Genomic DNA, 25,622 nt, shown 5'->3' with positions numbered 1-25,622 from the left:
ATAAACATTCTGGAAAGTGTTGTGAACATAAAACGTGAACATGCAAACAGGAAAACATGAACATGCAAACAGGAAAACATGAACATGCAAACGCAAAAACGTAAACATACGAACATAATCATGGAAACATGAAAACTTGAACTCGCAAACATGGAAGCATGAACGCGCAAACGTATTAACATACAAACCATAAACCATACAAACACATAAATATATCAGCACAAAAAAATATGGACTCATGAACACGTGAACATGTGAACCAAAGAACATACAACACACGGCTGGTGAGTTAGCTCAGACGGTAGGAATACCATATCGGGCGCTGTTATTACGCGATAACCTGGTTCAAATGCCCTCTGTCCGAAACTCGAAGACTATGCGTGTATTGTGCGGTGATTGCGCGTGCACTCTGCATACATGATGGCACGAAAGTCCAACTAAGCATAGACAGAATGATATGTAAGCAGTTCTGTCTACGTAAGCCACCAAATGGAAAAATAGTTGAAGAAAATCATACATGCACAATAGCATGCAAATACACAAACGAACATCTAAAAACATACATGAAAACAACATAAACGCAAATATGTTCTAGAGCTTGCCCAAACGTTTTCGCTTTGTTAATTTTCTTTTTTTCAAATTTGCTTGCTTCTGTGAGTGTGTTTACAATTTGGCTTTTTGGGTCAGTTTGTATGTGCGATGGGTGGGAGGCTTATGTAATAGCTTGTTGGTGTGATTGCACGGTTGTTTTCAGCGTTTTGAATGATTGTATATTAGCATAAATGTATTTTGTATATGATGTCTGTTGTATGTTTTCTGCATAATTGTACGTTTGTATGTTTTGTATAGAATCGCAAGTTAGTATGTTTTGTAAGAAGTTGTATGTGTGTATATTTTGTATAAAAATGTATGTTCGTGTGTTTTTAAAAAAAATATATGTTTGTGGGTTTTGTATAAAAATGTATGTTCGTGTGTTTTGTATAAAAATGTATATTCATATGTTTTTTCAGATAATTTTGTTTGTATGTTTTTCGCATCGGTATATTGGTTTGTTCACTGGAGCGAGTACCCGAACGTTCGACACAGCGTTTATAGAGGCTGGTTGGAGCACGTGCTGTTCGTGCGTGGTAATAAATTACGCTGTACACATTCACACATGAGTACATCCACGCATACGTTCGCACACTTACATACATCCACACGTACACAGATACATACATCCACACGTACACACATCCACACCGTACATCCACACGTACATACATTCACACATCCATTCGTACAAACATCCAGACGTACATACGTACATACATCCACACATACATACATTCACACCGTACATACGTACATACATCCGCACATACATACAAGCATGCACTTACTTACTACAATGATGATAAGGATGATAATTCTAGTGATTACGATGACAATGGAGATGATAACATACATTTTATGTTAATAATGGGCTGGTAAGGACGACGACGACGATGATGACTAAACATTGACATTCAGCAGAAGAGGAAATACAGAAATTCGTTTGAAGAAAGAAACGCACGAGAAGTTAGCATGGAACAAGTAGAATTTAGTGTAACGTAATGTAACGTAACGTACAAATTTGATTTAATGGTTCGCATGTTTCGTTTTGTTATCTTGTTAGTTAGACCAAGCCATATTGCCCGCTTGCCTGCCTGTGTTTTCATGTTCGTGTGTTGTCTTGTTGAACGTTTGTCATTTCTTGTGAGTACGTGTGTGTATGTTCAATTATTGGTTTGTTCGTTCGTTTGTTTGTTTGTGTGCGTGTGGTGTTTGCGTGTACAGTGTTGTGTGCAGAGGTATGTGTGTGGGTGGATGTAGTTCATGTACATGTGGTATAATGTGTGCTACCCCGCAAAGAGGATGTCTGTCTCTTGGGCTGCATGTGGAGTTTGCATCAGGAGAGGCGTGGGGCTGGTAAAATATGTACAAACAACAAAATGAAGCAAATTAAGAAAAACTTTCATCCATCATCCAAAATTCAACCAGCCAACAATCGATCTATCTCTCTATCCATCCATACATCCATTTATCTATTCATCCATTCATTCATCAATCCATCCATTCATCAATCCATCCATTCATTCACTCATCCATCCAATTACCCAACCACCTACCCATCCACCCACTCATCCACCCACCTATTCACCCATCCACCAGTTCCAGCAGTCCCACATGGGACTCATAATGTATTGGCCGTGGACCGATTGGCGAAGACGAGAACAATTTGGCCGGCATCAATTTATTTCTCCTGGAAACAGCTGAAAGTTATATCCAAGAAGTAAAATTTCACTTCATTCCAAGTTCATTCCAGTAACGAAATGTTCAATTAAATTGCAATGGAATTGTGAAATGTTGTGTCTGGAAATGTTCCTAATAATCTCACCAAGATAAACTTCCGAAATGTGCAAAAGAGGAGTGTGAGACGGAGAAATTTTAAGAAGAGCGCGTAAAATCAACGTTATGAATGGAGATTTAGTGATGTTTTCGCAGCTGAAGTTAATACTGTTGTTGCGGAGTGTAGTAATAAATTAGGCACGTGTCCAATTAAGGAGAATTTACTGAACAGCCTGCTAAACTTCAATCCCCGGCACCACGTCACATGACGTCATAGGATATCACATGACATCACACGACCTCATATGACATCACATGGCATCACATGACACCACAACATCACATGATATCACATGACATAACATGACATCACGTGACATCATATGACATCACGTGATATCGTATGACATCACGTGACATCGTATAACATCACGTGACACTACAACTTCACATGACATCACAACATCACATAGCTTCACATGACTTCCTGTCTTCAGTTCGTTTTTTTTTTCATAAAGTTTCATCCAGTATATTAAAAAAATCTCCCGCACATACATTGCAGCTCTGAGAACATTTGTAAGAATGTTTATGTTTAGGTATGTGCGTACGCATATATTTCTAACTTTGTATAACATATATCAATATAATTTTGTGTGTGTGTGTGTGTGTGTGTGTGTGTGTGTGTGTGGTGTGTGATTTAATAATTCATTTAAAATACAAATACATTGAAGCGTGTGCGCGTATGTGAGTGTGTGTTTTTATTATCCATTTAATATACAAAGATACGTTGAAGGTAGTAAAATGATGAAAAAAAGTTTGATTACAACAGTGCAGATAATAAAAAGTTTTGTTGTTCTGCTGTTGTGTGCCATTAAGCTGGACCGAGAAGGAACGGGCCTACATGAGTCAATAAACAATTATAGGCAGGCAGCACTCCGTTCTGAATAATGAATGCAAGTATATTCAAATGAAAATCATGCTGCTTTTATATTTCTCGGTTATTAGAATTAAAAATATAATGTCTAATATCATTGTTATTTATTTTAAGTATAAAATTTTATATTAAATCAACAGTGTGTGACACGTGCAAACTTAGTGGCGATTTTAACGAAAAAATAAAGAATAAGTCGCCTCCCTTCAAAAATATCACGCACGCCACCTCCCCACATTCATCCTGCTGTTAATTTTAAACTTTCCCGACGTATTTTGCGGGAAACATAATTCAAAAAGCATTCTTTCAAATTATTTGCACTACACTGTATATAAAAAAAATATTGCAGCAAAATATTATTGCCAACACCATTAGCACCTCGATCGTGATCATCATCATCATCATCCTCATCGTCGTCATCATCATCATTACATCATCCTAATAATCCTCATATCAATCGTACTTATCTTCATTATCTTTTCAATCATCATCGTCGTCGTCTGGGTAGTCTCACCACACAAACCTCATCGTACAGTCAGCAGTTCGTCACGTGCTGTCCATCCAAGCAGTCTCGAACCAGGGTCTCGAATTGTTAGTGGACTGGGATATTTTATTTGGCAGAAATTTTGTCTATTGCAAAGTAAATATTTATTATTTAAACGCTAACGTTCCGCTCACTGATTGTTGAAACGTTGCTGGCTGGCAATTGTTGAACGAATAATTATTATCTGCATTTAATTTCTATCATAAGATTTTATTCTATTTCCAATCAATTTTTTAAACTTTACAGCTCGTACGGGGAACGCATTTTGTAACTTTTCGTGGATTAGGGGATCTAGTTGGTATAAAAAAAAGTTAGCAACCTCTTCTATTTTTTCCTTATCGCAATTCCTTGCCGAATCATGGCCCCATTCTCATGAATCCGCCACCAACCATGCATCACCTGGTTCGAATGCTGCTTGCGCATAAATAAAAATATAATAAGCATTATCTATGAACGTTCGTATTTTTTTTATTTGAATAGCGCAAGTTAGAAGTGCATCGTGAGGGGCAGACGGCATGGCAGATGTTTGATTGAGGAGAAAGATTACGTAGAGCATAACTGAATAAAAGAATTGGAATTAAAATGCAAAGAAATATACGCACCAAATGTGTTGCTCAAACATGTTTCAAATTATGCGCTTCCTTGAATAAATAGCGTAGATAAATAACACCGGGGTCACCGCTCCTTTATTGGTTCGTCAGCATCAATCAATCAATCAATCTTCGTTTAGCGTCCAGAGACCCAGTTCTCCAAGGTAGGACGTTGTTTTCTTTGCCATCAATTTTTTGCGCCAAATTAGACGATCAGTTGTATCCATTTCATTTAAATTTAGAGCTTTTATGTCTTGCTCGATTGTTTGCGACCAGGACTTCTTTGGACGGTACGTATGCCATGTTATAAAATCTTGAACCCCTAATCCAATCTCTTAATTAAGATTGGATTCGACACGACCGCAGGCAAATTATCAAAATATTGATAGAAAGAAGTGATTCATCTAGAACATCAGCAACATATTAACTGCAAACATTCAATTCTATCACTTACCTCCTTTACAATCCGGCAGGGAAAACATCTTCGTCGTTTAATAGCACAAAATTGACGAACGTTCTGTTCGCGTTCGCATTCATTCCACAACGAAAAGTGAGTGATTAATGAACGTTTGTGCGACACACAAAATGATACGAGGATTAAATATTGAAATGAAAGAACGCGCACTCAACGAATGCATTCTAATTTATTTAAAATTCAGTCACGCACTACTGAAGCGTGCAACGTATGCTTACGTGCGTCGTATGTAAATCGACAAATTCGAGTCAAGTGTAATGCCAGATTATTTTCGCGGCGTTTCATCCAGTAACGTACTCCTGATTCTAACCAAATAGTTTGTTTGAAAATTTTTAATCACTCACATTACACCATTTCATCGACAATGTAATATATTCAGATCTCAACGCCATTAATGACGGTCATTAGCATATTGTAGAAAGCTCCAATTAGTTGGAAGAGCACTGGACAACATTGCACCTGACGTATCCAGCCAATCTAATTATTTTCTAAATTAAACAAGTGTATGTGCCGCACTGCTAAGATGAAAAACAACCTCTTCGTTGATCGATGCGCATTCAGAAAACAAATTTCAAACGGAAAAAACAAATTAAAAATTAAAAAAACGACTTTTATTTATTTAATTATGAAAATGATAAAAAAAATTAAAAAAACAGTTTATCAGGAATATTTGGAAATTCTCTTGGTGTGAAAAATCCGTTAGCTTTCAACTTCTGGTCATCAACTTCCTCCTTCTTCTTCATGTATATTTCCAATTTTTTTGAATATAAAAGTTGCCTTCGACTGGGAACCTCAACTTTTTTGGGGATCAAATCTTCTCTGTCAAGTGCCTTCAGTGTATCAGCAAGACTGGTCACCTGTGAAATAAATGTTTTAACATTTAGTATAAGCTCCGTTATTGCTCCATGAAATGCAAGTCATTGGAAGTGCATAGGCAAATTTTAGTTGATGGCAAACTTAGTTAATTTGATAGTAGAATTAAAAACAACAGAAATTGTTACAATGGTTGGTATGTTAACAATTTCTGTACTGAATAAGCGGAAACTTTCGACATAGAATAAAATTTCTATTATATATTATTTATTTATAAAATTTAAAATCTTTAGATATATATTGATATAAACAAAAAAATACATACAGTAAATTATGTGAAGATGATCGGATGAAACAAATACGTAATGGACAAATAACCTCATCAATATCAAGCTCCTTCAGTTCTTTTATTATCTTATCGAGTTCCTCTTCTTTGTATTTATCAAATCTAATTCTCTCCTCAGATAATTTCTTCTTTAAAGTTTCGTTCTTCTCTTTAACAAGTTGCAAAGCAAAATCTCTGGCAACTTTTTTACGCAGAGCTCGTTTGGAAAGTTTTTCCAGGTGAGAATATTTTGAAGGCGGGGTGTACTTTAATTGCAATTTTGCTGTCAACCAATCAAATTTTTCTTTATCTGCTGATAACAGTTCGCCCAATTTGTCGTTTCGACGACTTATCCTGTTTCGCAGAACTGATATCGAATATTTGTCCTGAAAAAAGAGGTGCACTTTACATAGGATTGTTTTTAAAAAATGAAATTATTTTGATGCAAGTTACGAAAGATCGAAAATTATTATCTAACGTGTCGGAATTTTAAGCAATGCTTTATTTGATTTCTTATGGCGACTGTATCTTTAGCAACTGTGAATTATTTGTTAATGCATTGTATCAACTTGATCACAAACAACAACAACAACACACGTTTAGACGACATTTTCTCCGAGATCGGGGGTTGCCATTTGGCTACCTATGATGAAACCGAAATACCCCTCGACGCCATTCACATCTGTCACTCGCCTCAGTATCACGCAACCCCGCTTTCACTTTGTCCTTCTCCACCTGCTCTCTCCATCCCAGTCGCGGACGACCCCTTCCTACCACTCCTTCAACCTCGAACTCCAACACTCGCCTAATCTCGACCCTTTCATCCCTTCTCAACACATGTCCATACCACCGCAATCTCGATCTCCTTATCAATGTCACAATGTCCTCATTCAGTCCCATCATTGACATCAGCTCTGTACTACTCCTTCTATCCTTCACTTTAACCCCACACATCATCCTCACCATAGCTCTTTCAGCCCTCTGCAGTACACTTTCCTCCTCTCTCCTCAACACCCAAGTTTCACCACCATATACCATCGCTGCTCTCACACATGCTTTATATACCCTCCCTTTCATTTTCACTGACCATTTCTTTCCACACAATACCCCACCAAGTTCCTTAAATTTCATCCATCCCACACGAACTCTAGTCGTAACTGCATTCAAACATCCTCCATCCGCGTTCAGCTTAACCCCTAAATAAACAAAGCTTTCCAACTTGATCACAAAATAAACAAAAAAAGTAGACTCAAATAAAAATTGTTTCTACCATCAGTTAATGGTTTAAACCAAGTTGGCAAATAGGGAGCCCATCATAAAAGATTGTTACTCACCTGTTGTCATTAAAACTATCGACACTCAATCCATCTTACTCTAATAATAAATTATAATATTTACGTTGTGTTGTGTTAAGATGCCAAATAATTTGAAGATTGTGATAAGTTAACAGAGAGCAACAACATCATGGTGCAATTATTTATTATTATTGCATGTGGCCAAGCACTTATTCACTGCAGCATAGTCACCCACCAGCCGGAGGTACACATAACTTGAATGAAAAAGCTTACAACAAATCTTTCATACATATTTCAACTAATTAACTTAATGAACGAAAACATCGTCTTATCTTCTTCTCCCAAACAATTTTCAATTTCAAAAGATCCACACCCTTCCTAACATCGGCATCAGTTATATTTACATTTACAATCAAATCTGTGAGTGCATCTTCACTGTCCTTCCAACGAAGAAACAACAGCATTCACAGTGATCAAGGAAAATAAACCATTAAAAATGGACCTACATGGAAACTCATCAAAATAAGGGAATATGTGACAAAACCAACCAATCGGCACATTTGAATATTATAAATGAAAAAAATTTAAAACAGACTTGACAAACTACTCATCAAAGACTTCGAGGACATTAAACTGAGCCATTTTAAAGGCATATAATAGAGACAGTAGCTACACTTAATACACACACTGACATATGAGTATACACACACAAACAGAAAGAGATACAAACACAATGAGATACAAACACATGCAGGCACACGCAATCAACAAGACGGGACAGCATTCAACGGGAGAACCACGCATACTAACTTTCCACCTCCATGGACTTGACGTCGAGGGGATGGTCTTGCACCATCGACACCACTTCTTCCATCATCTTCTCCAATGTTACTTGCTGCATGTTTTTGTTGTCGTTGAAAATATTTTGCATTACATCTATACAATAATCAATTTACTCAACTTCACTTTTCCAGTTAACAATGCAATCGTTTACTGAATATGAAGTAACATTGAATAAGGTTAAACAAAAATAATTAGAAAATGAAAAGTTTTGAAAATGAAAAAAAATTTCTTCCACCCAACAGAAACTATGAAGACCTGCTAACCTTGGTTGAGAATTCAAGGCTGAATAACTTCTTTATCACATCGTCTGCCCTTCAAAATTGTTGGAAATAAAAAAATTTTAAGAAAATTTAAAACGTTCATCATTGGTGTCATTCAATTCAAAGAATCAAATTTACATATATGACATGTGACGCATGTTGTTACTTTCTATATATGTGTATGTGTGCGTGTGTTGTGCGTGTATCTGTGTGTGTGCGTGCGTATGTGTGTGCGTGCGTGTGTGTGTATGTCTGCTTGCTTACTCGTTGTACTGCTTGAGTTTATCAAATCCTGGCCTGGGACAAGATAAATCGACTTTGACAACTTCCTCACTCAAGTCACCTAAAAATTCATTATTTTCATTTTTTTTATAGTATTATATATCACATTTTTTAATATTTTAATTTATATAGCCTGGTAAAAAGAAAAGTTGCTTATAAATCATTCCTCGTATATAGTTGCAATTGAAAAAACGTGTCACAAGAACTTGTAGGACATGCCTTGTAGGACCTACAAACAATTACTAGGCAAGCGTAGGTACTGCACAATATTCAAGAAGTTATGAAACTTTTAGTTTCAAACCATGCTCAATAGGGATTACTATTATTATTATTATTAAATTTATAAAGAGCTGATTAAAAGTTAATATTCTCAAAAGTGCAATCTGCAGTAAACATAACAAATAAATAGCATAATAAAACTTAATTAATTAAAACTTAATTAATTCTTTTTGAAGATGTTATTGATCGACTGTTGAATGACCACTCGCCGATTCGCACATTTTCAGGTCATGAACATGCTTTGGTAAGCACATGAGAAAATTTTGTATCAATACATAATCAGTGGATCATTAGACTTTTCTTTTTTATCTTTCTTGAACGATGAGTAACACAAAATAACACAGACGTTTATCAACTGGAGGTGATCGACAACATCAGTGGCAGAACATTTTGACACATTCCCAACATGATACATTTTTTTCGAAAGGATAATTTTACTTGCAGTAATTCTTGATTCAGCAGGTAAACGAGAACCAACTAACCGCTTTCAACTCAATATCAGTAGTACCATTTTGAATAGTATGATTGCCTCTTTTATGTGCCTTACCATGATTAAATTTTGAGATTCAGATTTATCATTAATATTTTTAACTGAATCATCAACACACACAACACTGTCTCTACGAACTGAGTTTACTTTCGTGCACTCTCGATAGCCTTATTTACATTATCATTTTTTTCAACAGGAGTCGAAACAAAATTTTTACCCCCACATTAATTGCAAGTGTCGGCAAGCTGCTTTACACTGTTTGGAATGTCCATTAGCAAATTTTCATTTCTTTCCTTCACATTTTTCACATCATGTTCATTGTGTGTCTTTGCAAGCTGTTGAATATTTTTTTGAATGTCTACCAGTAAATTTTCGTGGCTGTGAAAAAATTCAATAATGGTCGGTTTCATGTTGCTCAACTTTCGTTTGTAATGTCATAACAAAATTTGTCGCACTGACATATTTTTGTAATGCCCGACCATACAAATGTTGAAAATTTATCTTCAACATTGCTATTGTAAACATGTTTGATAACACCAAGAAATTATGTGAACTGTTTTCCTCTGTCAGAATTTTTAGAAAAGTCTGGCAGTTTAAATGACAAATTTTTCTGTTTCCTTGTAACTAAACATTTTGACTTACAATTTTTATGTACAATTTTTATGACAAAATCTATTGCATTTATAATTTATTATGGTTAATTATTATTATTATAGTTAATTATTATTACAATATCTTCAACCTCATAAAACTTCATATGCGCAACTTTCAAAATATTATTATCAGAATTTCCATCACAGTTGCACATTTTCTGCCATCTTGACTGGAAACATAACATGCATAGGAATGCGAGATAGGTCAATCATTTTCTGAGCAAACTTACCACAACCGGTATTTCAATTTCCTTCTCATAATCTATAATAGTTTAGATTACCAAAAATTAATTACAATATAATAACCTGAATTATCAAAAGAAAGTGGTTTTGTGTAAGGAGCCCGAGGTGTTTTGTTTCTCCAATAGTTTGAAGACTGTATGTAGAACCATGGATAATCTGGCAAATTATAAACCAATCACAGATAGGAAATAAAAAGTTATGTAGGGTTAAACTTCCATTACAAATATAAAATTTATTCAATTTATAAAATAATTTAAAAATCACAATGACAAGTAAAGTTCTAGCTGTCTTTTTTGATTTTGCCTTTTAGATATTTAAATCTATATGTTATATTAAAATATATATTATATATGTTTACATTTACATGCTTTAAATGGTGACTTCATATGCAAAGCAAATACAGTCGAACTTTTGTAAAATGAAATTTGTTACAAAGAATTCGTTCAGGAAAACATTCTCTGTTGCTTAAAGGGTGTTTATATGCTATATATTTATGAAAAACAACCTTTTAATCATTTATTTTTATAACAAAATATAATAATACATAGTGCAATTGCAAATAATAGGAAAAATATCATAATATTATATTATATGCATGTATGTATTTGTATTATAAATATATGTATAGAAAAAATCGTAATACGTAAAAGTTTTACGGTAAAACAGTAATGCAAAAATGTAATTTACAGTTGACTATGTTCAACAATTTTTTTTTAATTTATAGGATATTTCTTTGAACTTTAAACTTTTATAAGTTTTGTTCATTACAGAACAATTATTATTGTTTTATTCCATAGAAACAGTTATATACGTAAAATCAAAGTGTACATAAGAAAGCCTATGATAGGTGGGGATCTTTTTGTCATATAATAGAATCTAAACGGGTGACTGCACGCACTACGAAACAGCTACCAGGCGACCTTAACCACAAGGCCATCATGCCATCCATTTTAAAATTTATAAGTATGATGATTTAGTAACTAAATTTTAGTTAGATTTAGTTAGACAAAACTTGATTATAAATCTTATTACATTACTACACTCATATTCATCAGCATATTATTTCATTAAGTTTTAGACTTTTAGTTAGTTAGAATTAGGATTAATTAGCATAGCATGCAAAATATAAATTTTAAATAAATAAATAGAAAAAAAAATAAATAGAAAAAAAAATAAATAGAAAACTTAAAAACTTAAAAAATAATAATAATGATGATAATTGAATTATTAAATTTAAATTAATATATAACAATAAAAAAAATTTAAAAAATGCCGACTCTGGATCTGATTTTTCAAATAAGAATACGACAGCTTGTGAATTGAACAGTTCGAATCCAGAAGAAACCTCACGGCAAGTTTGAAGCCAAACGACATCTTTCGACAGTCCTCCTCAAAAGAATTAACCTGGTTTTTCCCGTAGACAAGCAAATTTCCACATCTATGGTTATTACCAATTACGTGCGTGTGTTAACCAACCATATAAACACGCAATGAATAATAAAATAACATTATGACCGACCCATGTATGTAATGATGTACATATGAACCATATATATTAATTTAATTATATGGAATAAGAAATCCTGTATAACCTTAACCCTTAACCATGGAATTTTAAAGTGGAATCGCCCTATCGTGAAAGCAAGAAAAGCAATAAACGTCATGCTACCATTATACTGACGCTGAAGTACTCCACTCCACATTTTAAATTGTAAAAATACAGTGTAACAACGTAATTCTTCCGCGTTAATGTTTATCTGGAGATTTTGGCGCTGTGAACGATCGCCCACTGAAGTCCCTATATGTATACATAAAATATAAACACACACACACACTAAACACACACACACACTCACGTGTGTGGCAAGTTTGTGTGTGTGTGCGTGTGTAGCAAGTTTTCGATAAGTATATTTAAATAAATAAACCATGCTCTTCTTCAATTTATAATTAATCTGTAGTTTCATTTAAAATTTCTTATGAATTACCTTACCTTCACTCTGATTGGTCCTCGTCACTTCTCCGATTTTTTTCATTTCAATTTTTACTTTGACAAATTCTTACAACGCACCCGAAGTTGTGTAGGAGCGCTGATGAACTCTATTGACAAGAAAGTTGGCACTGTAAAAAAAATTTACTGTCTTTGATGAGAAATTTATTTTCAAAATGTTTAACAAAACAAATTGATAAACAGCAATAATGTCTGTTCAGTTAATGGTTGGTCATGTAAGAAATACATAATTAATTTGAAATACAACACACAACAAACAAAATAAAGTGAAAATTATTTGGAAACACACACAAGAATTCAACACTACTAATCAAAGTTGAACAATGTTGAAAGTAGTGTTGAATTTTTGAAATGTTGCGTTAACAACAGTCTGTTACCAATATATATATATATATATATATATATATATATATATATATATATATATACTGCGTCTCTACTCTACTTTATTTGTTGATACCTTGTTTGTTCAAAGTGAATATTTAACGCTCATTCAATTAGTTTTACAATTTTCAACTTCGTTTAATATAACACTTTTACGTGTTTTCATTATCGATGATTCCTCTGTTTCTAAATTTATTGGTAGGAAGAATTCCAATTGCTCGTTGTTGGATATTTATTATCGGATGTCTTCGTTCTAAGAGTATTGATTCGGCTAGTAGTAAATTACAATTTTTGTTATAGTAATGTAAGATTTAAACATTGTTGTCCAAGATTTGCCTAGTAATTATAGTTTTGTGTTTCTCTTCCATGTGATTCTGTGGTGTATACTGAGGTTTTAAATTTATGAGTATTTTGTATTGATACATCTAGAAATGGTAGCTTAATGTCAGTTTTTTTTTCAATTGTAAACTTTAATTGTGATGAATTTAGTCGTTGTGGAAGTTTTTCTATTTGAACATCTTCATCGTATGTAACGAATATACGAATATATCATCAACGTATCGGCTATATATGTTAGGCTTAACTCTGATTCATCTTTAAACAACATTTATTCGATATGTCCAAAACAGAAGTTTGCGAACAGTACACACAAAAGAGAGCCCATTGCTACAACGTCAATTTGCTGATATAATTTTTCCGGTAGAAAAATCAAAAAATTAAACAGAAGCATTCTAACGCGGAACATGCTGTGATGTTCATCAATATATATTGTGCCGCGTTTGTGATTTTGATCGGAAGCGAAGCTCAAAATTGTGAAAATCTGTTCAAGTTCTTTAATAACGAAATTTTCCACTTGAATCACTTTAATTTTTCCTTAGTATTATGGTACCCGTTATTTACAATGATATTAGACATTTAGGTAAATCATATTTAACATCCACAAAAACGATCAGGTTTTATAATTGAAAAATCATTTTTAACATTTTCATTGGACATTAACATTATTATCATTTTTAAAAATGTGTTTATAATGTTTTGAAGCTTTTCTGATTAAGGTTTGCAACTTTGAAATCAAAACCATCAATTGACAAATATGTAATCCTAACGATGACTAACGAAATGAAATAAAAGCTATTGTTATCAAATCTATATGCACCTATTAATTGCCTCTAACAACAAATAACGAAGCAGATCAGCTTGGCATCTAACACATGTTTTTTAAATATGCGACTTACATTACATAATTGGAGAAAAGTTGAAAAGTGAAACCAAGATGTACAAAAATCAAATATTTATTCCAAAACAAAGAATAAATCTGTGATGGCCCATGCGGAATGTTTCATTAATATGACAAAAATTTACTTAAATGAATGACGTTTTTTAAAGACAAAAAAGTGATTTACGGTTACCAATAGAACTAAAAATAAAGTTGATAAAAACTTGTTGCTAACATTTTTTAAATGCTACGATGTATTGGTTTTCACAAATAGTTTCAGAAACAAAATTAGGCCACAAAATTTACTTTGATGATACAAAAACTGTTTCAGTTTATCCATATTTTGGATACACAGAAAAAAGTAGTGTTATAGGAGTTTTTCCAACTTGTACTGAATCCTTAAAGCGGGTTTAAAGTCGTTTGACTAAGGAGAAACAATAATTCATTTAGGTAGTTATATGTCTAAAAAAATTCATAGATGATGTAAGATAAAACAAAACCGCAAAAAAAGAAATCTCGTCGCTTTTACGAATAAACATTTAATATATCTGAATCTAAATATCTAAAATCTAAATAAGAATATATTACTGTTACATTCATTTCCATGTATCATATAAATATTGGGGGGCTTTTGTAACGTTACGAGAACATTCTAGAAAATAATTTCATGTTATAAAAACCGTTCCAGAACACGTGCACAAATATAATTCAGTAATTTAAATGAATTAAAACCGAAAGCTGCTTTTATAATAAAAAATTAAATAAGCAGGTATTGTTAATTTAACCCTGGATTTAAAATTTCATGGTATATGAATGTGTAAAAATAAATCTATGGTATGACATAAAATGCAATATAAGTGAGTACAACCAAAACGAAAATAGAAAAATAAGATACGAAATAAATTGTTTATTACAACGATGATAACCAATTCCAAACGAAACAATTTTTAATACTGAATAAAATGATTTGACATAAAATCGAGTCACAAAATATAAATACTTCGGCTCTAGAATGTCTTAAACAACAACTTGATTCCTTCTTAATAACTAAGAACCTACCTTTGATTGTTTCTTAATAACCAACATTCTACCTATTTAACTGACTCTCCTCAACTGTTACCTTCTCCTCCAGCTCCGCTCCCCGTTTTCAAACTTTGATAGTACTCAATCATGACCTTCCAAGCCCTCGGAGACATGAAGCCATGCGGAGGATCGATTCCCTCCTGAGCCATAGACCTCATCTTCGTTCCAGATATGAAGATAAAGTCATCCTTGTTTTGTTCATCATAAAAGTCCATTTGCTGTTTCCTCTGGTTGTAGGCAGCAACTCTGAACGGAACGATCTCCAACTGATCCAACCCAGGAGCCATTGTTAGGACCTTCATAAATAATTATAAAAACATGGTTAGTTTAATAGAAAACTGACAAAATAAACAAATATGCCATTAATTTGAACTTGTAAACATTTAATCATGTTTTAATTTAGTCCTATTACAAAAATTGTCATAACTTTAACTTTTTAACTCTAAAACTAATATAATATAATTAATATTAATATAACTTTTCAGAATATCAAATGCTATCTCACTTTGGCTCCGTGAGTAGGATCGTACAAGTCTTTCTTACTGTCAGGATGGGGCATGCCTGCTGGGTCTCTGCCAACAATGTAAAAGTTTGCACCAGTAGACATGCGGGCCTTCGCATGCCATTGTACCTGCAATAAAAAAATTAGCTGTTACCACATTAAGCTTAATTATTATGCTTTATTAGGTCTGATAAAAATTTTTATATGAACTGTATATGTCATGGCTAAATGTCCGTCAATTATGTTTCTATTTCTTCTAAGTTTTGAGTTTTGAAATAAAATTATTAATATTAAACAGTAAAACTTGAAATATCGGACTAACAATGACAAAAAATTAAACTGAGAAACAGCTTTAAATACGCATGCACGCACGTCTAAACTCTTGTTAACAATCAATACTTCCATGAAACTTCCACAACTTCGTCATCCTTCGTTGTTAATGTACGAAACATTAAAAACTCTTAATAAATTGAAATGTGAATCCAAACCTCAGTGGGACCAGCGTAAAGCATGGGAGATGGAAAAATAGCAAGGACTGTTGATTGTGGATCTAGGACTCCATCTTCCAGGAGACACTGGTGTTGTTTCATTCTCCATGGCAGTGGGACGTCATCATCCTTCGTCCAACCACCTAGTATATTAACATTGGTATCTTGGTTAACAATTAGATCAATATCTAGGTCCAAAGATATTCCATCGACGTCTCAATTAATATGAGAATCGATATCTCCAAATCATATCTCCTTAAAACACAACAAATGTTACTCCAGAGGATCAACAGCAGGTACGAACCCAACGGGTGCAGGAGAAGTATGGGATTTTTGTATCCTCGTTCCAGCAGTTTTTTCCTCGTGTCGGTCATCAACAGGGCGTGACCGTTGTGGATGGGATTGCGTAGTTGGAACGCAAACACAGCATCTGCCTAACATCATTTTGTGAAGAAAGTAATCATTGCCAAATACTTGAACGGAAAAAACAAAATGTGTTAAAGCAAATAATTATTTGAAATAACAAATTACTAAAATATTATAAAAAATTTAACAAAATCTATTAAAAAAACTGTAGCTGAAAGTCATTAAAATGTCGGATGAATTGAGATCAAACTAACATTGAGTTGACGAAATCTGGCTTTCAGTTGTAATGGCGTCAGTCGATATTCATCCAATCCATCATTCCACCTGACTGGCTCATAAACCTCCATTTTCCCGCCAACCAACCAATCACCTGACTTGTATACCATCTTGAAGTAATTTTTTTTAAAATTTGATTTTTTTCATTGAACGTTAATAAATCTAAATAAGAACGTAAAACTGTAGTTTGAAATAGCCGCCCAAAACTGTTTTTAAAATTTTTAAGTGTTGTAACCTACCTTGACAGTGGGATGTCCAAGGTTGAAAGTGCCAAACTGTCGACAGCACCTTTCTTCTTTCCTGTGTTCAAAAAATTCAGGATTTCTAATGATTGCCACGGGTTTGTTCCTGTACCATAAAGATAATGCTTCACAGCCATCAACTTCAGTTTTATCTTTGGTAGTGATTGGTAGGACAATAGGAATGGATTGGTTATTGTTCGTTGCAAGTGTCACCAGACTTCCAAAATGAAGAGTTTGTAAATATTCACTTTCCTTCATAAACCCTGAGAGAGGTGAGGCCCACCCTTCTGACAACACTTGTACCCACTGTAAGTCTATCTGATCAGGATTATGATTATTCACTTTATAATAAAATTTCAGCCATTGAAAGATATAGAAAAAAAGAAAGCAAATATAGTAAAATATTTGTCCTTCAATAATTGAAATATTTTTTTGAGAAATGATATTAAAGCTTTGTAAGATGACCTCGTTGATATTTATTCGTGGTATACTCTGGCATTCCTTGATGAAATCTGGCTTCTTCCATTCATCAATGAACAACTCCTTCACCAAGTTCAAGTGCGAGTCAGATACAATGCTCTGCTCATTTAAATTATTCAACATTATTCATTCTTTCATTATAAAATATTAAATAAACATGCATATAGAGATTAAATCGTTATAAATCAAATGAAACTCAATTTTAGATGATGCTGTAACTAAAACAATAAAATTGTGATTGTGAGATAACTAACACATTAGTAATATGTTATGTTATTCTTAAACCTTTGTAGGTGAAGTTGACTAAAACTATTTTAATTACATCACTGAACATGACAATTAAAATGATGAACAAACAACGAATGAACAAGAACCCTCTGAATGAGGTATGAGACGATCTGCTGAACAATCTCATCAATGCTCAACTCTCCAGCCCTCAAAGTCAGCTCTGGATTATCTGGAGGTTCGTATTCCTGGTCGATCCCTGTGAAGCCTGCAGGGGATCATCAGGATAGTGACGAGTGAAAGATAATATGCATATAACGTAATTAATTTAAAATAAAAAAGGGTGTAGGGTGGTGAGATAGAGAGGAGGTAGATAGAAACCTTTGATGTCGCCCTTCCTCGCCTTCTTGTAAAGACCCTTCGGATCCCTCTGCTCACAAATCTCCAGTGAAGTGTTCACCCAACATTCAACAAACACCAAACCTGAGATGATAATTGTTCAAAAACCGATAACATCAACATGCCGTTTGCAGTTTGCAACATGTTTATAACAGAGACATTCAATGTTAAGATATTATTTTCACATGTAGAAAAGATGTCGTCTACAATTTAATTAAAAAAACGCATCTGTTTCAAAAAAAAAATAATCGAGAGGGCTAAATCCACGAGCAAAACGCAAAAACAGCCAACTTTAAAATTAAAAAACTGCACATCTCACCACAACTCACCCTTAAAAAACATCTAATATAAGAGTTAAAATGTTCTTTTGACGAAGGCACTCGTCAACAAACATCGCGTAACAGCCAAGTCACTATTACGTCGCCCCACCATGCCTAAAACAGGAGCTATTGGAAATATCCCTTAGAAACTAAACATCAAACCATCTCACACGAGATAAACTGCTAAATAAACACCAGTATATCAAACAACAACAGCAGCTATTAATACATCCACTTAAAAACTGCCTGTCACTCAAATACACACATGAAAATGCGCGTAACATATACATTAACAACCCACATCAAAAGTCAAAGTGTAATGGCAAAGCATACATATTTTTACTTTCTATTTTTCATCTTGTTTGATTCAATTATTTAACAAACTATGCCCAACATACTGAAGCTATCTATGAATGTCTGAGTTTATTATTTTAAATATAACAAAAAAAAATGTGTAAAACATACATTTTGTACAATATAAAAAAAATTTAATAAAAAACAGAAAACTTGTCAAATAAACTTTTAATTTATGAAATGTATATATATTTATATATATATTGTATGTATTTACATAAATATATATAATTAGGTATAAGGCCATTACGTATACAATTTTCATTAAATTCTATCGCTATAGTATTATTCATCAATTTTAATTTAATATATATATATATATATATATATATATATATATATATATATATATATATATATATATATATATGCATATATTCAATCATATATATATACTGTATGTATTTACATATATATACACTATACATGTATATACTTTCATTCATATCCTCATATTTAAGCTTTATAACTAGTAGACCAGTTTTCTAGTTTGCTTCAGTTTTTACAGCCTCAACAACCATTCATTTGAATACTTTGAATGTAGATCACAATCATGCAACTAAATAGCATTGTACATGTACACGTTTTTATCATTACACACACGCACGCACATAATTAGGGTTAAGACTGACGTAGATACAATTGTTAAGAGCTATATATACATATGTATGTATATATATATTTTTTTTTATGTATATACATATATATATAAATTTTTTGATGATAGAGTTAATTGAATGGGACAAGCTACCAATGTTACTAATAGATCAACAATTAATCAAACTGTGTCTGACATAAACTGCTCAATTATCTGATTAATAAAATAGAAGAAAAATCTGTAATGACGAGTGGCATGAAACTTAGATCAAATGATAACAATTTGCTGTTTGTCCCGGACATCATTTTACAGATCGCATCAAGAAATTTAGCTGTTTCAAGACCGGCTGTTTGGAACAGTTTGCCAAGATCTTTAAAATTTAAGGATTTGAAACGGGATAATTTTAAGAATTTGAAAAATTTTTTATTTGCTCTTTGATTTTGATATTGAATTGTTTATAAATAACTACCATCATATACTGTTCGATATGGATGGCGCTTTTAAGAACTTTTCTATTTTAATTAGCGCTTAATTAAATGTTTTAATAATATATATATATATATATATTAATTAAATGTTTTAATAATATATATATATATATATATATATAATAAATCACATACATTCATTATATATATATATATATATAATAAACATCTTGGTGTGTGCGTGTGTAGTACACATGCAGACAAATATTCACAAGAGTAAAGTTGAAATACAAGTAGTCATTATCAACAAACTGGACAAAGTAACCTGATTCTTCGTGGATTTCTCTTGCTCTTGCCCTGTCCTATGAAATAGAATATCTTTTACTATGCTTGTAGTCATCATTATCATCGAAATAATCATCATCACCATCATTCTAAAATAATTAAACGGCAACACGTGCTTAAGCATGCTCGATGTTAGGATCCATATTATTGATCTGAATTCAACAAAACTGAAAAACATTCGTATGATAATGATGAAAAAATTGCTTCAACTTGAACAAACACATGGTAAACAATCAATTGATAAGCAAGCCAGGATAAATAAAAATTTAAACTTGCAACTCAACATTTTGTAAGTCACAGATATGAAAAATGGTTGCTTATAAATACTAAAGGAGCAAATTTTTAACACATCTAATAAAAGTTCTTCAAGTTGAATGCATGTATTCATTCGGTTGTTAGAAGTTTATATTGTGCCATGTATGATGCACAAAATTAAAAAGGTTATCAACTTATTGACTGGTTATTATGCAGAATATTTATGAGCTACTTAAATTGAAAATTTGGTTGCACTTGTTTTTTTTTATCAAATCAGATCATTATAATATCAGGTTTATAGACTAGTTTGAAGCATTAAATTTTGTTAAATTGGATAAGCACTTTATATTCAGAGTATATATATATAATTGGTGAACCAAACTGCAATCCAGGCATTGAGTGCTGAAATTATTACATTTATGAAAATCATTACAAGAGATTTTTTTAATTTAAAGACAAAATGAATAACAGAAAATAAAATTTGTAGACATTGAGGATAAATGACTAAAAATATTCAGATGGAACAGCAGCAACAACAGCAAAACAGCGACAACAACAGTAACAAAACATCAGAAACAGCAAACATATTAGCTACAACAGCAGTAAGAGTAACATCTAACTTTTCTGAATGGACTGATGAAACTAGTAAGACAGACAATGCCCCCATCAGCGAACAACTTGGCCACTTCAGACACCCTCCTTATATTTTCCTCTCGCTCTGTGGGACTAAACCCAAGATCTTTGTTCAAACCAAATCTGAACAAAAGAAAGTGATAATCGTGGTTCCAGTTTGCAATAATTTTTGAAACATTGAATAAACATGCAAATGCAAGAGACCTAATGTTATCGCCATCCAAACTGTAGGAAGGAATGCCACGATCAACCAGATATGACTCTAATGCAAAAGCTAAAGTTGTTTTACCAGCTGCAGATAAACCTAAAATAAAATATTATTAATAGATCAATGAATGGAAAACTATATAATACAAAGATGTTAACTATTATTATGATGAATAATTTATTTTTCAAAATTCAGACCAGTGAACCAGACAGTGCAACCCCTGAATCTGCCCCCGTGACCCAAAACTTGACCCCTCTTCAACCTGGAAACATGTTGAGTCTGGTATGTGACGTTTGTCGCTATTTGTGGGACTGAACCCTTGATTCAAAATTTTTTTAATTTTACTTTAAAATGATACAACAAATTGGATATGAAAAAATAAAATTTAAGAAAATTTAACAAAAATTCTTTGAACAAATTAAATAATTTTACACAGAAGAGTACTAATTAATAAATAATTATAAAAGCATATGCATCGTCAAAATTCATTTATTTTAAAATTTATTTGCTGAAAAACATCTTCTTGATTGCCTTTTCCTAGTAATTCGTTATTAACAAAAAAGCTTATAAAAAAGGAAAATAAAATATGATGTAGGTATTATTAATTTATATCTTATAAACATGTTATTATTAATTATTTATTCGTTAATAATTAATTAATTACTAAAACATTAAGCAATATAATATAACATCGTTGAATCATGAACCATGTTATTATTAACCTTCATTTTTAGATTTTTAGAAATAATAAATTAGATTTTGATTTATTCAATTTTAGAAACAGAATTTGAGAATTCAAATTTACCCTGCTAGAACACTGCATGTTCTTTTTTCTTTTTTAAAAAATATGGCTTGTTGAAATTTTCAACTGAAATATGTCAATTAAACTTAAAGTCTAAAACAAAGCAGATGTTGTGTGCAATATGTAAGTCACAGTATGTGTAGTATAGCAAAGTAAATCAGATACAATAGAAGACTAGACTAGACTATGGAAGTATGGACTATTAAGTTGTATTATTACACCATGTCAGCTATATGAGTATAATTTATATATATGATGTGTGATTAATGTTAATTGTTAATTTATTAATTGTTAGTTGTTACTGATAGCAATGTTTTTTTAATTATAAAATTATAAACAAACTAAAAATAAAAGCCTTTTTAAATTAAAATTTAAACTTAAAAAGTTTAAAAGCTTATGCTTATTATGATATTAGTGACATATAATTATTTATTTTTATTAACATTTAAATTAAAATTCTAAAACCTAAAAACTAGACTACTAGAGTAACAACAGAAACCAAACGGCACTAACAAGACACATAACTGACATAAATAACTGAACAGATTTCAAAATCAAATTAGTGTCATGCGACTACACTACGTGTAATAGTAATTGTAATGTATCGTAATGTTATTGTTAACGGTAATGTAATGTAATGTTAAATTAATGTAAGTAATGTAATGTGTGGACTTAACGTCGCGACTACCATGCAGCTGCTACAAACAGCCACGTAAAAAAAACACGATAATGATCATAATATTGTCAATGTGTTTAAAAATGAATGTCCGTCATTCAATCATTCAATTTGGTGGCTGTATTACAGGCCCCATTTCATTGGTTACATTGGTGTTACATCATTTATTTACAATAAAGGTTACAATGGTGTTATATATATATATATATATATATATATATATATATATATATATATATATATTTACAATATTCTATAAATTCTACCGAATGTTTGGCGTTAATATGTTTGTACAAACATATATAAGAAAAATAACGGTATCCGTTTGGACAGGTTGGACACGTGTTTCGTCCCTACCGAGCACTCATCAGCAGACCGAATACTCATCAGAATCATATCGCAGTTTTTCCTAATAGCCCCACGAATTACTTCTTAGTTTGTGGTGTTTTTATTTATTTTGAGAATCGTTAGTTTTAATCATTAGGATTTTGCGATCCGATACATCAAAACAATCTGCTTTATTCTAAGTATGTTCATACGTAGACTAACACCACACGGCGTACACTGTACACACGCGTATGCACGCAAAAGCACCGCATCATTCACATATGTCATTGAGTTTCGAAGAGGCAGTATTCGAACCAGGCCATCACGTAATGACAAAGCGAACCTGGCAAAAACTTGCTTTTTTTCTTAAATTAACACTGGTTTTAGACATTGTAATTAAAGAGTACTGAACACCATGATTATTATGTTATATAATTGGGCTGACCAATTGAGTTCAACATAAGAAGTGAAATAAAGCCTCTGTTCGTAATGTTGATCTAAAAGCAATTACGTCATCACACTGTATTTTCACGCTGTTATTTTTCACTCGCTGGAGTATCCCTACACCAATTACAATTATAATGGATGCATACGTTTCGGTAGAATGTATAATCAGCGGTGGATGCAGAAATGCATAAATTCACGTTTAATCCAGTTCATTACCTTTTTTCTGATTTCAGTTTTCTTTATTACTGTATATACACAGCATTTAATATTTTCTTCATTCATGATCTGGTGAAGGGATGCTTTTCCTCCTCGTCACCTTGGGTCCGCCACTGTAAGTCAACAGCAATTGTGTTACTTGGCGTTGCGTTGCTGAGTATTGAAATAAACAGGTTAGATCTCGAATAAATCATAAAAATGTGACATTTGATGAAATTTGTTATCATTGTTTAGACATTTAACTTTTTGAAATTATTGAATTTTAATGTGGTAAAAATACCTGTAGAATTTATTTCTTTTAATGCTTGCAAGTTATTTTTAATTTGAGAATTTTGAATATATATAAACTTTTAGTCAAGGGGCGCTATTGAGGGGTTGATCCAGATCAAAGTTCATAGTCCTTAAGCCACCGCCAGATATCTGTTGTGAACGAACAATGAGAACAAATACTTTTTTTAGAAACGATAATATAATGGTGCAAGTTATTTGTTGGAATATTACTAGTTATGTTTCAGAATTGGGGTGTGACTTCAAAATTTTTGTCGAAATATTTTCATCAAAAATTTTAAACAGCCGTTTTGTACTTCTTGATAGCTATTAAATAATCATTACTTAGTACTCAAAAATAATACCTGATAATAATACTTAATACTCAAAAGTACTCAAAAAGCTATATCGAGACTTCTATGCTTCATATAAATAAATAAATAAATGTTTACGATCACGGGCTATTATCGCTGACAAATTTTATATTATATTATTCTATTATATAGGTATTCTAATATACATCCTGATTTTAAGATTTTAGATCTACTTTCTTAACATATAAGTCAAAATTATTTGTTTAAATTTTTTATTCTAATTTACAATAAGCTTTTAAATATCTTTACCTTTTACTATACTTTTCAATACAAATTAACTTGCGTTTTTGGTTTTTGCATTTTTCTTCTTCTCTCACATAGTTTAACAGTTCTTGTCTAATTCGTATTTTGTCTCTCGTTCTATTTTATTTTATTTTTTTATTGAAATGTATGATTATCTATAATTATTTAAAATATTATTTTATTATATGTTTATTTATTTATTTTATTAAATTGTGTTGTTATTATTCGGTTATATTAACTGGGTGGATGTGAGCATACGGGCCTGGCCTACGCTCACGATTTTTTCTCTGTTGAGTAATGTAAAAATTTGTTCTATACCCAGATTGATGAAAATCTACATAATATACGTTGAAAACAGCATCCAATTTAATTCCAAATACGTTTAAATACATACAGCATTCAATTTAATTCCAAATGCATTTAAATGCAAACTTTGACGGCATATCATATACTTAATGATATTTTGAATTATAATTCGTATCGTATGACACACGCACACGAACAGAATTATAACGTGACACATAAGTTGAAAACAATTTAAAATAGCAAAATTTAATTTGTCATTGCCAGTAAATTTAATTACACAATATTAAAAATAATGATTTTCTGTCAAATATTTTCGAGTAGCTTATTAAATTTACTCAGAATAAGATGTATTTGTAAACAATGGCGTATCTGGGGAAGCCATGGCTAGCCCCACGTTATGAGCGGTATTGTTGTTAAAAATTAATAGTTAGGTCCTTGCCCGCCAGCGTAATTCACAATTTTTTTTAGTAATAAAACCGGTTGTATACTAATCATGTATTGGCCACTAATTCAAAATATATAAATTAAAATGGACGTATGAAATGAAGCAAAATAAAAAAAGTAAAATAAAACAAAGTAATATTTGTTTACAAAGTAATAAAGTATAGAAACATAAAAATAAAAACAATTGTATTAAATTAGTCAATGTAGTTGAAAACCCAAGATATTAAAATATTAAAAATATATAATTATTGCAAAAGTCCGAAAAATTAGCTAGAAAAACCCAGGTAGCAAAGATTTATAGATAGATAATGAATTAG

At 32.0% G+C, this 25,622-nt stretch overlaps 3 protein-coding genes across 3 annotated transcripts; 1 reads left to right on the top strand and 2 right to left on the bottom strand.

Annotated features, from left to right (window-relative positions):
* Positions 1–1,896: 1,896 nt before the first annotated feature.
* Positions 1,897–5,328, top strand: HELRODRAFT_172476 (hypothetical protein; the record flags this gene model as incomplete). The annotated part of the gene is made up of 5 exons (XM_009019132.1): positions 1,897–1,950; positions 3,837–3,941; positions 4,092–4,155; positions 4,909–4,985; positions 5,290–5,328. The coding sequence occupies 5 exons, from the start codon at positions 1,897–1,899 to the stop codon at positions 5,326–5,328; spliced, it is 339 nt and encodes a 112-aa protein (XP_009017380.1).
* Positions 5,329–5,554: 226 nt separating this feature from the next.
* Positions 5,555–12,096, bottom strand: HELRODRAFT_172475 (hypothetical protein; the record flags this gene model as incomplete). Its single annotated transcript, XM_009019131.1, has 10 exons — positions 5,555–5,767; positions 6,102–6,434; positions 6,527–6,585; positions 8,154–8,238; positions 8,450–8,498; positions 8,711–8,789; positions 9,486–9,549; positions 10,381–10,412; positions 11,671–11,797; positions 11,986–12,096. The coding sequence occupies 10 exons, from the start codon at positions 12,094–12,096 to the stop codon at positions 5,555–5,557; spliced, it is 1,152 nt and encodes a 383-aa protein (XP_009017379.1).
* Positions 12,097–13,714: 1,618 nt separating this feature from the next.
* On the bottom strand, positions 13,715–22,582 carry HELRODRAFT_111789 (hypothetical protein). The gene is made up of 14 exons (XM_009019130.1): positions 22,009–22,582; positions 21,401–21,521; positions 21,200–21,299; positions 20,983–21,118; positions 20,088–20,124; positions 18,045–18,146; positions 17,813–17,931; positions 17,424–17,537; positions 16,956–17,276; positions 16,695–16,826; positions 16,379–16,508; positions 16,075–16,217; positions 15,590–15,715; positions 13,715–15,380 (listed from the first exon to the last, which is right to left on the bottom strand). The coding sequence occupies exons 1-14, from the start codon at positions 22,024–22,026 to the stop codon at positions 15,111–15,113; spliced, it is 1,869 nt and encodes a 622-aa protein (XP_009017378.1). The 5' UTR covers positions 22,027–22,582; the 3' UTR covers positions 13,715–15,110.
* Positions 22,583–25,622: the final 3,040 nt, after the last annotated feature.

Source organism: Helobdella robusta (genome assembly GCF_000326865.2).
Source record: "Helobdella robusta unplaced genomic scaffold HELROscaffold_23, whole genome shotgun sequence".
Taxonomy (NCBI): Eukaryota; Metazoa; Annelida; class Clitellata; order Rhynchobdellida; family Glossiphoniidae; genus Helobdella; species Helobdella robusta.
Note: the sequence above shows the minus strand (reverse complement) of the source record. Positions and strands in the feature narration are given on the sequence as shown.

Excerpts from the sequence above, each read along its gene's own strand:
- HELRODRAFT_111789 (XM_009019130.1), bottom strand. Across the intron at positions 18,147-20,087 it reads AGAAATCCACGAAGAATCAG|GTTTGGTGTTTGTTGAATGT; the intron begins GTTACTTTGTCC and ends TTATCATCTCAG. Across the intron at positions 15,381-15,589 it reads ATCCTACTCACGGAGCCAAA|GTCCTAACAATGGCTCCTGG; the intron begins GTGAGATAGCAT and ends TTATTTATGAAG.